The 15,664-nt window shown below is 32.8% G+C and overlaps 1 protein-coding gene across 1 annotated transcript; it reads left to right on the top strand.

The window, feature by feature from the left end:
* LOC104721964 (transcription factor bHLH68-like) lies at positions 5,336 to 9,428 on the top strand. The gene is made up of 8 exons (XM_010440043.2): positions 5,336 to 5,833; positions 6,057 to 6,456; positions 6,770 to 6,850; positions 7,387 to 7,452; positions 7,608 to 7,673; positions 8,152 to 8,211; positions 8,343 to 8,387; positions 8,925 to 9,428. Exons 1-8 carry the CDS (start codon positions 5,508 to 5,510, stop codon positions 9,120 to 9,122), a joined length of 1,242 nt encoding a protein of 413 aa, XP_010438345.1. The 5' UTR covers positions 5,336 to 5,507; the 3' UTR covers positions 9,123 to 9,428.

Raw genomic sequence — 15,664 nt, 5'->3', positions numbered from 1 at the left:
TGCCCAATCTTTTTTTTAATCAAATTGTTCTGTTGCTCAAGTATTGCTTCATCACTACGATGAAGCTCTTGAAGATGCGAAGAAGACAATTGGACTTCTTAAATCAGATGACAAACGAAGCAGAGTAACCTAAAACATAAAAAAATCTTCCGATGACGAAACAGATCTCATTGATCGATGAAACTCTCTTCTAAATCTAATATACATCTGGCTTGGAATCAACAAAAATCACACCATTTAAAAAAGCTGTAAATGGTAGTACAAAGGGTCTGAAACGAAGACGAAGGAGATTAGGGTTGCAAGAGCTGATGTATTTACTGTTATGCCCTTTAGTAAAAGAGGAGAAAAAAAATCGTAGATGTGAGGAATTGAACCCGAGCAAGTGGGCATAGTCATCCACCTATTACCACTAGACCAAGTTAAAATATTCGTAACGATTTGCAAGCGGATCTCGTATATAAATTCAAAACACTCCTAACCGAAAGTTAACACCGTTACTAACTTTTAACAGGAACTTAACATCATGCCCGAAATGGCCAAGTCAACTAAATTTGACGATTTTATCAAAGAGTCAAACCAAACTTCATGATTTAAATGACATTTCAAAAATTCATGCTTTTTTCATCCCAAATTTGAAAGTTCAGGATTTTTTTTGACATTTTTCCCATTGTTTCGCATGTTTAAACTTCAAATTATTTTTAAAAATTGTTTCAAAGGTTAATATGTTTGTATTCTGTCTATGAGTGATGTGTTGGGTTATATCACTATCCGAGTTCGATTCCTTTTATTTCTTGTGTATTATTGTGTATTAGGGTGTCATTTAGTCGGCCATCAAGTATTTTCTCCATTTCAAATAGCAAAAAGTTTTGAATCAGATTTGAAATAATAGTGCAACAAAATGGAGCTACTCTAGCTAGCTACCAAAAAAAATTCGTAAGAAAATGACGCATATTGTAAAAAATTTAGTATCCAAATCCGTCTTCTAGTTATGAATTTGGGTCAATCCCAAAATTAGAGACTTAGTGTATCCAAATCCTACCTTTTTTTTCTGATAACCTTATCCAAATCCTACTTTAGTTTTGAGTAATTAACAGTTAATGTTAGAATACGAATGTACTCAATACCTCCATGTGAATTCTAAGATTAAAATTAGCTATGCGTCGACTTATCCAAATTATGTACTTATCTTTTCTTTTATTTAATCTCCAGTTAGTGTAATAATTTTAAATTATAAATACTATAATTTCATCTTAGATAAGTATGTATGATAACTTAAGAGTGAAAAAGTGTCCATTAGCCGTGGTACATGATCCTATATATACGTATGTATCAAACTGGAAATAAAGATTTTTTTGTTTAACATCAATTTTTCATTAACCAAAATCATACAACCAAATCAAAGACACATTACATTCACCTCTATAGATTTGGACCAAATGCAATGGTTGATCAAGTACAACTAAGGGCGGATCCACGTTGTACTAAAGAGGGGCAGTTGCCACCATCAATTTTTCTGAGATTAATGTTATTTTATAACAGTTTTGAATTATACCCCTGGTAAATATATGTTAAATGCCCTTAGTACTCTGTTTGTTCTATAACATTTTTTTAACTTATTATTCTTCTAATTCATACAAACACAAGTGAAAAGCCCAATTTATTTTATTTAATTTCTCATTACAAGCCCATATTTTTTAATAACACTGGGTTACGTACAAGTTATTAACCAAATTTTTAGAAAGTTAGTTTAAAAAGAAAACAAAAGTAGAGTTTTTTCATTAAACTATACTTCAATTCCTAAATTTTTTTTTAGCTTTTTTCTCTTTTAATTCTAGTCAAATTTTGCCCCGGATAATCTTTTTTTCTAGATCCGCCACTGAGTACAACTCTAGAACACTAGGCGGATCCAATGCTACCTAATCGAGAACCATTGCATTTTTTAACCACAATGAGATAGATTACACACCATGACTCGGAATGAAATCATCTCTTAAACCACCTAAATCTTAAACCACCTAAATTGACCCAATGACACGAAAACAAATACTAACACAAAGAAAATCAAATCCAATATTGAAGAGCAAAGCAAATCCAAGCTATGAGAACCTCATGATCAGCGTGTAGAACTTGTCCCAATAGCATCAACACCCAGAGGCGCATCATCAGAAAAGTTTGGAATCTCCGGCTTTCATTGTTCCGGTCCTAAACCTAAAACGGACAATACATCCGACTGACTCGACCAAAAGACACGAAACACCACCAGCAAGAGCTACAGCTTTTCCAAACTAATCACACAAAAAACCAGAATGCTATTCTTCTCAAGATAAGGGATTGAAGTACATATTAGCATATCATCACCTCACGGTGCAGAACTGGAAAGACCACATCGCAGATGCCTTGTTGTCTCGCTTCTTAGCCGGTATGACACCAGAAATTGAGGAAGTTCTCGAGAAAGCGTCGGCTATGAGGATGTCCGCAAATCTCGGCCACCGGCACACCTGAAGCCTCCCCAACAACCGGTAAACTCTAAACAACCCGACTCAACCATACACCTCCGATCTACTAGCATCTCCGGCAGAAGGGTGGAGGAGACATGAGGTCGCGATCCGAAACTCAGATCCAACTCCCCTAAGCTGCAAGGAAGGTTGCCCGGAGCAGCTTCGAACCACCACCAGTCTTCGGAGAGGAAGGCGAGCCGAGATCTCGTCATCCGCCACACCGTCACGACGCAACGGTTGGACTGCTCAGTACGCCGGGGAGGAAGAGAGCGGGTCACGATTGGTACGACACGACTAGAACGATAAGTAAAAGAAAAAGCAGAGCCCTCTCATACCGTCGGCGAAAATCTTAGGCGGCGAAGAGGCAAACGAAACCAGCGGTAGCAGTTAGGGTTTGGGAAGATTCAGAAAAGAGAGAAACGTTTGAAGCTTTTTTTTTTTTTTTTAGTAAAAGGAAATGAGGATTTTATCTGCTAGATTATTCATATAGAGTAGGCAAAATAAACGCTCTGAGTTCTTTATACGCATCAATTTATGTAGCTCTAAGCTACACACATTATATTTTTAAAAACCGTATCAGAAGACGAGACGACGTATATAAGTAAGCATATTTGTATTGTTTTTTTTCTGGCTATGTAAGGATTTCTTGGAAATTGAAATCACTGGGAGACAGAATATTAGGGATCTCCAAACCCTAGGACATTGATTCCTTCGAGATGTTGGTCTTCTTCCTTGTAGGCATTTTAAAAAAATCAATTAGGATTATCATTAGATTTCTATTTTTATAACACCTTCATGCTCTTAGAAGTTAAAACGCAAGTTCTACTTTGTATGCGTCATATGACACAATGCCCTCGTCATCTTGTGTGTGGCTGTGTGAGTGGCAAAAAAGAAATTTTTGTCAACTTTTATAACATTCAATAATTCTTATAAAAAAACTCCTCCGTTTAAACTGGTGGTGCATATATATATAGCCACACTTAAAAATGCAGCTTTTGTTTGCCCCACTCTAACTAGGTGAAATAGAGAACGAACAATTGTCTATAATATACACACAAATACAATCGCAACTATATATTTAATTATGCACAATATACTTTTTTTGAAGTTAACGCACAATCCCAAAAAATACTATATAATGTTTTGGTACATTGATTTATAAGAGAGAAAAAAACAAAAGATATATATTTAACATATATAGTGGGTTAAACAAAATTACTTCTTTCGATGGAATTTTAATGGAAAATGAAAATTTCAAATTTTTGCTGATATGAAATATTTTTGTTATTAATTATTAAAAATAAAAATGAATAAAGGTAATTATAGTCTTTTAAAATTATTATATGTAGTTTTTGTAAACCATACATGTTTCTTTATGTTTTTAAAAATAAGTATGCTTTAAAAAAAAATGAAACTGACAATTTTTTTTTGAGAATACGTTTTCAAAATGAAATTAATATATTAATATTACAAATCCACAGTGACTTTATTCCACGATGAAATGATATCAAGACATAGAGGTGCTTAGACATTTCAACCCAAAAAAAAATAGTAACACTTTAAAGAAAAATGTTGAGAGCAATTTGATCATCCGATGTTAAAAAGACGCATACCGACTTTTTGACTCGTTTTTACGAATTAGATTAGTTAAATACAGAGTTCGTTAGATGTATTTCCATTGTTACAATTACAGAAAACCCTACCCAACACAATTCAGTACTTTTTAATTAGTCAGCAAAAATAGAATCTTTCGTTGAAATAAAATAGAAGAATCTTTCTTGTCTTTAATTTTCTTACCTTTATACGACTCTACGAAACCAGTATATTTGAGATTTATTAAATGTAGACATAGTAGTTAATTAACATAATTAAGTGCATTATACAATATTGATTCTTTTTCCATTTTTATTTTATTTTAGTTGTTATTGGAATAATTTATATTTCCTCAGTGTTTTTTTAAAGTTCAGTTCTAAATCTGCTAAATTATTTGTGTCGTCTCTGTCATTTATACAAAAACAAAACAAAAATCAATTAGCAATGTGGTTTTATAAGTAGATGACATATAATACAACAATGCGCGCGGTGGTTCTTTTATTAAAAGTTTGTAATAGTTTACCGTTTACGTATCACTTAAAATTTACACAAGGAATAAATAAGAGAAAAACAAAATGTTAGCTCGGCTAGTACCCTATACTACTATACAAACTAAAACCTTGGTATTGGCCCAGAATATAATCATTGCCGCCATTTATAACTAATTACTTAACAGTAACCGTTAGAACAAAGAAGCAATCTTACTAGTTGGAAAGAAAGAAAAAAAATCAGTAAGTTTCAAACATGAAAACATATGGATAAAAAAAGAAAAGAAAAAACATATGGATGAAAAGGATATATAATTAAATTTTACATTCGATGAAAACTGAAAAAGGCGGATGCATAGATCATAGATGCAAGACACTTGTGAATTGTGTGATATACCCAAAACTTTATTAAAATATACATATTCGAAAATTTTATACACCGTATATAAAATATTCGAATAATTATTTTCTTTAATATAAAAATAATTTTCTGCTTGTTTTTTTCAACCCATGTATTAATTTAAATAATAAAAGTAGCTACCACCTTTCTCTGCCCCACTTTAAGATAAAGCTAAAGCATGGAAAAAAGCATGGGGAAAAAGTAAATATATGATATATAAAATAAAATAAATTTAAAGAAAGGAAATTAAAGGAACGAACAAAAGAGAGAGGAAAAAGACAAAATTAAATAACAAAAAAAAAAATCCAAAAAAATTAACATCACATGTTATCAAATGAGATCAAAATTTAAGTTAGTTTTTTGAGTCTTCTTTCTCTTTCTCTTCTCCAAGAAAACTAAAACTACTTAAGTTAAAGAATCAAACACTTCTCCAAGTTTTTCCAAAGCCTCTCTGATTAGTAAACACAAAGAGATCTAGAGAGAGAGAGAGAGAGAGAGAGAGACAGATAGAAGAGGAGAGATAAGGTGATGAATAGAGGTGTGTTAGAGAGTTCGCCGGTTCAACAGCTGATGGCGGCCGGAAACCCTAATTGGTGGAACGTAAGCGGCGGCATGAGGCCACCACCACCGTTGATAGGTCATCAGCAGGCGCCGTTGCCGCCACATATGAATCCTAACAACAATTATCTGCGACCACGGATGATGCCGACTCTTTTGCCGCACTTCTTGCCCTCTCCGGCGACTTCTTCTTCCTCATCTTCTTCAACGTCTTTGCCTAATAACCCTAACATCTCTTCTTGGCTTGAAAGCAATGATCTCCCTCCAGAGTCTTGGAGCCTTAGCCAACTGCTTTTGTAACTCTCCTTCTCTCTTTCTCTCTCCCCCTCTATAAATATTCCAAAATGAAAATATTCTCTCTTACTCGAGTTCTAGTTCACTTCATGGCCTTATTTCTCGTGTGTTGCTACCTAATCTTGATTACTCTTTTGTTATGACATATATACGTGTATATATATATGTGTGTGTGTATTATAAGTATCAATCTAATATTTATGGATATTTTCTTTTAAAATTTAGGGGTGGATTGATGATGGGAGAGGAAGAGAGATTGGAGATGATGAACCATCATAATCATCATGATGAACAACAACACCATAGTTTTCAAGGAAAGATGAGACTGGAGAATTGGGAAGAACAAGTGTTAAGCCACCAACAAGCTTCCATGGAGGCGGTTGACATCAAACAAGAGAGTAACATTAACAACAACAATGGTTATGTCATATCTTCGCCGAACTCACCTCCTAACAAATCTTGTGTTACAACAACCACAACAAGCCTCAATAGCAACGAGGATAACAACAACAACAACAACAACAACAACAACAATAATAATAATAATATGTTGGATTTCTCTAGCAATCACAATGGTCTTCACTTGTCCGAAGGGAGACACATTCCTCCGGATCGAGCCTCTGAGGTAACACTTCTTCCACATATCTTAGATATTTTCATGAACTACAGCAAAAAAAAAAACTATTAATATATAATGCTGTATATTGAGAGAAAATTCGGAAATAAGGTCTAATTTATATCCAAAGTAGTAAACACATCATATACTATGAAAAAGTGAAATCTAAAACGTCATTTAAAAAGAACAAGACAAACTAAGTCTTATTTTAAGGTTTGAAACTAAATTCAATACGCAACCAGAATAAGTTTTGCTATGAATTTTTTTGATTAATGACTAATTGATCTTTGTTTTTTGTTTGTTATCTATATTTGTGATGAAGTGTAACAGCGTAGACATTGGTGGGTCTACTAATAAGAAGCCAAGGCTTCAACCTTCTCCTTCGTCACAATCAACCCTCAAGGTAACTAACTGATTAAATCAATGAAACTTTAGTTAGCTTACATAACGTTTTCTCTATATATAAATTATCTCCCTGACATCATAATAACAAAACAAAAACACAAACACAAAGGAGAACAGAAGAAGCAAACAAAACAGAATGGGCACAGAATAAGCTGTGTGGTTTTTGTGTTTTGTAACTCTTTTGTTCTCTCTTGTTTTGTCTTCTTCTTCCTTCTTCATTATTCCTTTTCTCTCTTTCTTTCATAAAAATCAAACTTAATTCAGTCTCAACATTCTTCTTAGATATTATATATTAAATCTATAGAATATAGACATACTGAAACGTAGAAATGAAGTGACTCGTATTACTTTGGATTCGATGATATAATGTTAATTATTGAAAGTACAATATTATTAAATACTTCTACTTACTAAGTAAGCACGTTTTCCTCTATGCATGGTAATTAGTAAAAAAATATAACCACACATGCACATCTACTGTATATAGAAAGCTTTTACTTTATGGTATTAATTAATCTATGGTGATAATTAAAGGTGAGAAAGGAGAAATTAGGAGGCCGAATCGCAGCGCTTCATCAGCTAGTATCTCCATTTGGAAAGGTAACGATAAATTTAATTAACAAAGTATACATTTATTAATGCCGTCTTATATTCCCTTATCAAATCAACTTTTTAACATCAATATTGGAGATATTTTTAGTTTCATTTTTGTTAATCTAAATCATTCTTCTTCCCTTTTTACCCATCTTTTACAGACTGACACAGCCTCAGTCCTGTCGGAAGCTATTGGATACATTAGATTCCTTCAGAGTCAAATTGAGGTGTGACTCGTCTTTTCCTAACTCTCAATATTCTCACTTTGCTTTCAGTAAAAGAATAATTAAAAATGCTAAAATGATTAACGTCTAGGAAATTACAATGTGTCAGAGAAATCCAAGTGATTAATTACTAATAAGTTAATTATTCGGACTTTTATCTAATTCACCTTTTCTATCTCAAAACCATTTGCTTTATATCACATAGTTTTGGTAAACAGTTCTCCGACTGTAAATTTCCTGATTAGTGAAAATCAATCTCCAAGTAATATCACTAGATTAGCATATATTAGTTACAGTTACAGTGTATGAACACCATTATACTACTCATTGATCGACGAAAATTATAATGATGGTGAAAGGACACTTATATTATAAAGAGATAATAAAGTTAGTATAAAGTTTTGTTCTCTCCATGTTAAGTAATACTTGATTGATGTGATTATATATAAAGTATTTATGTTGTTTTTTGCAACTGTCGCAGGCTCTGAGTCATCCATACTTTGGTACGACTGCCTCCGGAAATATGAGGCACCAACAACATGTAAGCACCAAATTTCATTTACATACTGATATATACACACAGATCATCACGCTATATATAGTGTATACACAATACTAATTTTTCTCATTTACTTTACTAATTCTCTTTTAAACTTTGGTTTTTATGAATAGTTGCAAGGAGAGAGGAGTTGCATATTTCCTGAGGACCCTGGTCAGGTACGTCGTCCATTTATTTTGGGTCAACATAATTATAATCACCATACTTTTTATTGGATCAATTGAATCCAAAATCTAAAATGTGGACAGCTTTAGTTTCCAAAATTTTATCCCTTTTCTACTGTTTTCTTTAAAGTAAAGTTGAATTATATTAAAAGATGCAGTGGCCAGCTTTTTTTCACCCTCCCTTACATTATTATAACCAACAAAGTTCGTTAAAACCAACAAAGTCACTAAATTTATTTAAATATTTAACTTTTCCTCCTTATTTGTTTAATTGTTTTCGTCATATAAGTGCATTTTAAATTCGTTTGGCGGTCTTTTATATATGCCTTTTCTCAGGAAAAATTCAATGAAATATTTTCTCTTTATGACTAATTAGCACTATTTCACTGCATTTCCTGTATAATATGATTAACAGTGTATACACGGAACCTCTTTATATGAGTCAGGGTGTTAAAATATGTGTTAACTTTGTTATAATCAATGCTACACATCTTAAGTGACTTATTTTATATTTTTGTGACATGGTTTTAGCTGGTGAATGATCAGTGCATGAAGAGAAGAGGAGCTTCGTCTTCGTCGACGGACCATCAAAATGCAAATGAAGAACCTAAGAAAGATCTGAGAAGTCGAGGTTTATGTCTTGTTCCAATCTCATGCACACTCCAAGTAGGCAGCGACAACGGTGCCGACTATTGGGCTCCAGCACTCGGCTCCGCCAGTTTCCACTGAACCAAATGAAACTATGCCACGTGGAATTCTAGAAAGTTGATATAACATCACGAGCAGTCAGTCTACTGAGAAAACAACAAATTGAGTTTCCAAGGCTGATTGCTCATGATGCTATACAAATCAAGTACTTCGTTTAAAACTTTGCTAGAGAATTTGCGTTTGGCGTTTCATCATTTGATATGTTATCAGATGATATGACCAAGTGATCAATTTATGTTCTTAGGATACTGTTTGTATTTTTGGTTACCGGTTAATTGTAATTTGTGGTTAAGTACTTATTCTAATTACTTCCACTTGGTTTGTATTGTTTGTTTTGCTATTATACTCTATAACTATAATTAATATGTCTATTTTGTGGATATATATATATATATACAACAAAACATTAAAAAGAAAAATAATGCACGAAAATATGGTGAAAATATCGACTTAAGTTATGCGTAGATCTTAATTTATGTAAGACGGTAATTATAATAACTAAGATTTCACCCGCGGTACACCGCAAAACTAAATTATAAATTATTGTATTTTAAAGAATACTTTTTAAATTATTTAGTTATCAAATTCTCAATTAGTTAACTTTTGTCTAATTAATTTATAATTTTGTTTAGTATTTTATTTTTTTTGAATATTAAGAATGTGTTATAGTATGTATAATATTTTGTAGTTCATATACTAAATAATTTATAAGTTAATTTTCAAAATTATGACTACAAATCTATAGTATATATGAGATAAACTAATAGTTTTAGTGTTGGTTTCATAGTCCGAATCCGCCATGCTAGGCAGGTCAGACAACATGTTCAAAGATTTTTAATCCGCAAAAACTTATCATATGAAACCCATAAAAGTAAAAATTAGTTTTAAATACGTTGAGATCAATGCATTGAGATAAAAAATCTTGGCCACAGATCTTCCTCCAAGATCGAAAATCAATTCGTTTATTGATTAGACCGATTGTTAAGTAAATTTGTGTATGGAGAAAATATTGTTTTGTAAAATTGAAAACTTAATATTAATTAAAATAATTATAAACTTAATATTTAATATTAAAGAGAATGCTTCCAATTGTTTTGGAAATTTATTTAAGATGGGAAATTTTGTTTTCAAAAATAGAAACTTAATATTAATTAATTAAATAAAAAAACAAATTAATAATTAATACTAATGACATGCTTGTAAATATGTATGAACTTCAAAATTTATTTTATAAATATCTTCAAAAATGTATATTTAGATGAACCTGAATAGAAGAAACTCACCATATATAAATATATAAAAAAAAAGCAAAAACAGTTCAGAAATTGGGAATTATATTATTGTACGTCACTTCATAGGTGAATTGGAGGAGGATCTCAGTAACAAAGAAAATAAGAAACAAAATATTATCACTTTGATCATTTTATTCTTTAATTAAATGATGATTCACTTCTTGTCTTTGGCGTGAAGATCACCGAAGAACTTCTGAGGGTTGCTCAAAAGCAACTTTCGAGATGTGCTGATCTCCACCAGATCCAGGTGAAACCATCGTTTTACCCACATCGGAAACGCTACTGGAACCACCGCTTCTGCCGCTCGTACCGAAATTCTTGGTTGCATCAGGTTTGGAGTTCTTCGCGTCCATGGCTTGATTTTTTGGTTTGGAAACTAAGGCTTGAATGGTGATTGAAAAGACGGGAAGTTTTTGTATAAAAAGGAAAATCCGCATTAATTACATCATTCATGTCATTTGTATTAATTTGCGGTTTTGTAAAAAACAAAAAAGGAAAACCGCATTAATTATTTGTACTGTCGTATTTAATGAAAACGCCCCACCAGTAAACTTTATCCAGGTATGGTGCGTATCACCATAAATCCTCTTTTCCTTTTCTTTCATTTATTTATAATTATAAAAGTGATACATTAATACTTGTCTAAATGTGTATTAAAAGAAGGTTTGTGTTAAATAATAAATTGTTTTTGAGTTAAAAACAAGATGCTTATGCAAGAAATAATTGTATTACAAATAACAAAATAAATAAAAATAATTTACATATGTTGTAAATAAGAAAAAAAAGTTAATTATTTATAAATATATATTTTTAGTTGTGCATAAATATGTACATAAAAGTTATATTTTAGTTTAAATAAATTTGATTATTTTTCATCAATACAAATTAAACCATTAATGTATAATTAACTGATTTAATTTTTTTTATAAAAATTATAGTTTTCTCTAGAACAAAATTATGTTTAAATCGATGTATTTCTTCACTATTTTAATGAACACAAATTTACATGATTAATTTAAAATAATTTTTGGTTTTTAAAGTTTATAAATAATAGATGGAATTACTTTTTCATTGACAATAAAGACAATTTAATTTATGATATATTTGTTTATAATGTTTATTTATAATATGTATTTATAATATATAATTATATTAAAAACAATAAAAAAAATAAAAAAATTATATTAGTTATTAACAAAATAATAAGAAATCCGTACCGCAAATAGTTTTTTACCAATCAAACATTATTTTGTACCGCATATTTTACATAAACCACACTTGTTCCGCAAATTCTTTTGTCCCGCATGTACCACAGTTCAACCGTACTGCACTATCAAATCGTTTGTCCCGTATAACCAAATTCGCAGTTACGATTTGGACGTTGGTTATGGAATTATGGTGTGAATCGTGAAGTAAACAGATAAAGGATTGTATTATTTATATCACAATTCACAAGTGTAACATCACAAACTAATGGTCAAACTGGCATGGAATGTAATTACCGATGTTGTCTCTATTTTCATGTAAATTGGTGTAGCATTTTCTCGTAAACGTGCGTTCATTTAAAAAACTGTTTTGACTTTGAATAACGAAGTTCACATTTAATTGAAAAGTTAAAAAAGCCCGTTGACAAAAAAAGAAGTTAAAAAGCCCAATTTAACAAAGTCGGCCCATAGCGAACCCCAACAAATAATCTTTGTCCAATCATCGCTTCACGCGCTTATTTTCTTAAGAAAACGTATTAACGTTACAGCAGTTATTGTGGTGACTATCGTCGAAGGTATGCCTATCAGCCTATCTTTGACTTACATTGGAAACCAGTTTATGTCGAACTGAACAAAGTAACAAGAAAATTCGAAATGAAAAACCAAAATATTAAGTACCAGAAAGAAAAAAACGTATACTATATGATTGATATACTTTCTCTTTTGCAGTGGATCATATTATTGAGGAACATAATATAGTGGATATTGGGATTTATCCATAACGCCCGATCCAACAACAAATTATTATATTGATCAAATACAGTGTAGGCCCTGCGGGCCCTGACCTAAAGCCCGTAAAGCAGCGCCAGAATATATTAATGATTTAAGAGGCATCAATTTTCAAAAAGTTGTGGTGGTACAGTGGTTGGGCACGTCTTTATACTCCTTCAGTGTTACGAGTTTGAACCTGTATGTACCAGTTTTTGCAACTTTTTTTTTCTAGTGTTCATTAATGGGCAAAAAAAAAAAATTTGCTTTAGGCAGCAAAATTGGTTGGGCCGGCACTGATCAAATAGATAACAAATAAAAGTTTTTGATTAAATGTATTTCTATTTTAAAATATATTGTAATCTTTAGAGAATATTTAGTTATTGTTATTTTGTGAAGAAAAATTAGGGATTATCTTTGTAACTTAGTATAATTTAAAGAGTAGTTTGCTCTGGTTTCATGTTTGTTGTAATAACCTTGACTCACCAGCATGGTTTACACCAATGATGGTTGTTGCTGTTGTTTGATATCTATAAAATGTACTTCATCTCTTTTAAAATATAAGATGTTTTAGCTAAAACATGCGTAATAAAGAATTTCTATCTTAAAAAAGTTTACCTAATCAAAAACAAAACTACATAAAATAAATAATAAAAAAATATAAAATTGTCTAGAAAATTAAAATTATAAGATGAAACAAACAAAAACCTCTAAAACATTTTATATTATGAAACAGAATACTTTGGAAAAAAAAAACAGATCTGGCCTTGACCTAAAGCCCAAATTATTGTATAAATTTAAAAGGCATCACAATCGACAAAACTCTAAAATTCCAGGTTTTGTGTTTCCTCATGACTTCTTTTATATTTTTGTGACATGGTTTTCGCTGGTGAATGATCGATCAGTGCATGAAGAGAAGAGGAGCTTCGTCTTCGTCAACGGACAATCAAAATGCAAATGAAGAACCTAAGAAAGATCTGAGAAGTCGAGGTTTATGTCTTGTTCCAATCTCATGCACACTCCAAGTAGGCAGCGACAACGGTGCCGACTATTGGGCTCCAGCACTCGGCTCCGCCGGTTTCCACTGAACCAAATGAAACTATGCCACGTGGAATTCTAGAAAGTTGATATAACATCACGAGCAGTCAGTCTACTGAGAAAACAACAAATTGAGTTTCCAAGGCTGATTGCTCATGATGCTATACAAATCAAGTACTTCGTTTAAAAAATTTGCTAGAAAATTTGCGTTTGGCGTTTCATCATTTGATATGTTATTAGATGATATATGACCAAGTGATCAATTTATGTTCTTCTTAGGATCCTGTTTGTGTTTTTGTTTACCGGTTAATTGTAATTTGTGGTTAAGTACTTATACTAATTACTTCCACTTGGTTTGTATTGTTTGTTTTGCTATTATACTCTATAACTATATAAGTATATAATTAATATGTCTATTGTGTGGATATATACAACAGAACATTAAAAGGTAAAAATAATGCCAGAAAATATGAAAAAGGTTCATCCTAATTTTTCTCTTCCAGGCACGAACATCGAGGCGCCGTTTCAACCATCCTCCTCCGACGCCGGTGGGTTTTCTGCTCGCCGGCATCGGGAAATCTCGATTCTTGTTTCTCTTTCAAGCTTCTACTATCCCTTGACCTCAATCTCCATTTTTTTTTCCTCTTTTTTAGCTCCTTTTTACTCGTTACAAACCCTTACCGAAGAACCCAAACGGCGACAAAGGCTTGTTCATCTCCGAAGCTAGACGGAGGTGGAGAACGACAATCTCTACCCTCTGGGACACTATCAGCCTGTCCGCTGGGAGTTTCAGAGTCCCCCTGTTCCTCATTGCCCAGATCCGAAGTTCGACTCGCCTCTGTAGAACTTCCTCCTTCCTCACCACCCGAGTCTTGCGCGACAAAGACGACGGCAACGGCTAGTGATGAGTTTTACAGCGTTGCGCTTTTCCTCCGAGAGTGGTCCCCCGACTCTTCTCCCTGTTACCGCCGTACAAATGGTGATCCAGATTATCCTTCTCTAAAGTACAGGTTTGCTCTTAATCACCCTTTGTCTACCCTTAGCCAACATAGGTGGTGTTCCCTGAAAGCTTTTGTCCGAAGACTGCAAATAGCTCCTAACATACCTTGGTTACTCTGGTTATACAAACAATTTTTGAGAACCCTGCCATTAGTTTCACCTAGCTTTATGGAATATGAGTTTATAAGCTTCACATTGAAAGGTTGTTTCTGCCAAACTCTTATGTCTATGAGAACCTTTCCTAGTGAAACATCTAGGATTCATACTCATGTTGTGAAAGGCTTGAAGAAGTTTGGCATTATGATCATGTCGCTTAAGAGCGGTGAATACCGAAGCTTCTTCAGCCCTTGTTTCACATACCCGGTTCCTGATCCCACTTATGTGCTTTTTAACCTCTTATGGGATATGTTTTATACACTCAAGAGCTTGGAACCTAAGCTTCACCCACCCTTTTTCAAACAAACCTTGTTCGTGTTGTCCAAAACTAAATCGACCAAGCCTACTCTGCATTTTCTTTGGTCTTACTGGCTACATGCTTTGTGTGGATTTCTTAATCTCCTTGGCCAAGGCCCCCAAGTGAGAGGAACCCACCTGTATTGTTACAGTTTGACCTTTATCATTGGCATATGGCTTTAGTTTTCCTTGGAAGATCTGTTTGTATTGGCATAAAGTCTTATGGTCTATCGCCCTGCTCTCCAATTTACTCACTCAACGACTTCAAGTCATTCTACTTCAGTACCTCCTCAGCTCTCAGACCCTATGGATTGAAGACTACCCTAGGTCCAATGGAAGATACCTTCTGACCTGGGCTCTACACCATCCTACCTTGGACCCTACAACCATGGTCCCCAGAATCTCTGCCATCGCACTTCTAGTGTACCTCGTCTTGGCTTGGATCCTTCTACAACGTCACTACAAGAAACGAGGTTGATTGGGTCATTTATTTTGCTTGATTACATCAGTTTTTGATTGATGCAAACGAAATTACATCGGTTGTTTAAGTGACTCTGATATTGATGACTGTAATACTTTGGGTCAGTTTAAACAATTGATGCAACTATTTCCATCAATTGATGGAATTGATGTTAACTTGTGTCACTTGAATAAATGAAGTTAATTTTAATATCAATTAGTATAACTGATATAAATATTTGTATCGGTTATGACAATTGATGTTAAATATTTGTATCAATTTTTCTAATTGATGTAATAATTGTATCAATTATAAATAAGTGACATTAAATTTACTGTCAGTTTTTAT

Source organism: Camelina sativa, chromosome 11 (genome assembly GCF_000633955.1).
Source record: "Camelina sativa cultivar DH55 chromosome 11, Cs, whole genome shotgun sequence".
Lineage (NCBI taxonomy): Eukaryota > Viridiplantae > Streptophyta > Magnoliopsida > Brassicales > Brassicaceae > Camelina > Camelina sativa.
Note: the sequence above shows the minus strand (reverse complement) of the source record. Positions and strands in the feature narration are given on the sequence as shown.

What these genes read in the sequence shown, in the direction of transcription:
- LOC104721964 (XM_010440043.2), top strand. Translation starts at nt 5,508, where the DNA reads ATGAATAGAGGTGTGTTAGAGAGTTCGCCGGTTCAACAGCTGATGGCG. An exon ending in CGTCACAATCAACCCTCAAG is followed by an intron (nt 6,851 to 7,386) that starts GTAACTAACTGA and finishes TGATAATTAAAG; the next exon opens with GTGAGAAAGGAGAAATTAGG. An exon ending in TAGTATCTCCATTTGGAAAG is followed by an intron (nt 7,453 to 7,607) that starts GTAACGATAAAT and finishes CATCTTTTACAG; the next exon opens with ACTGACACAGCCTCAGTCCT.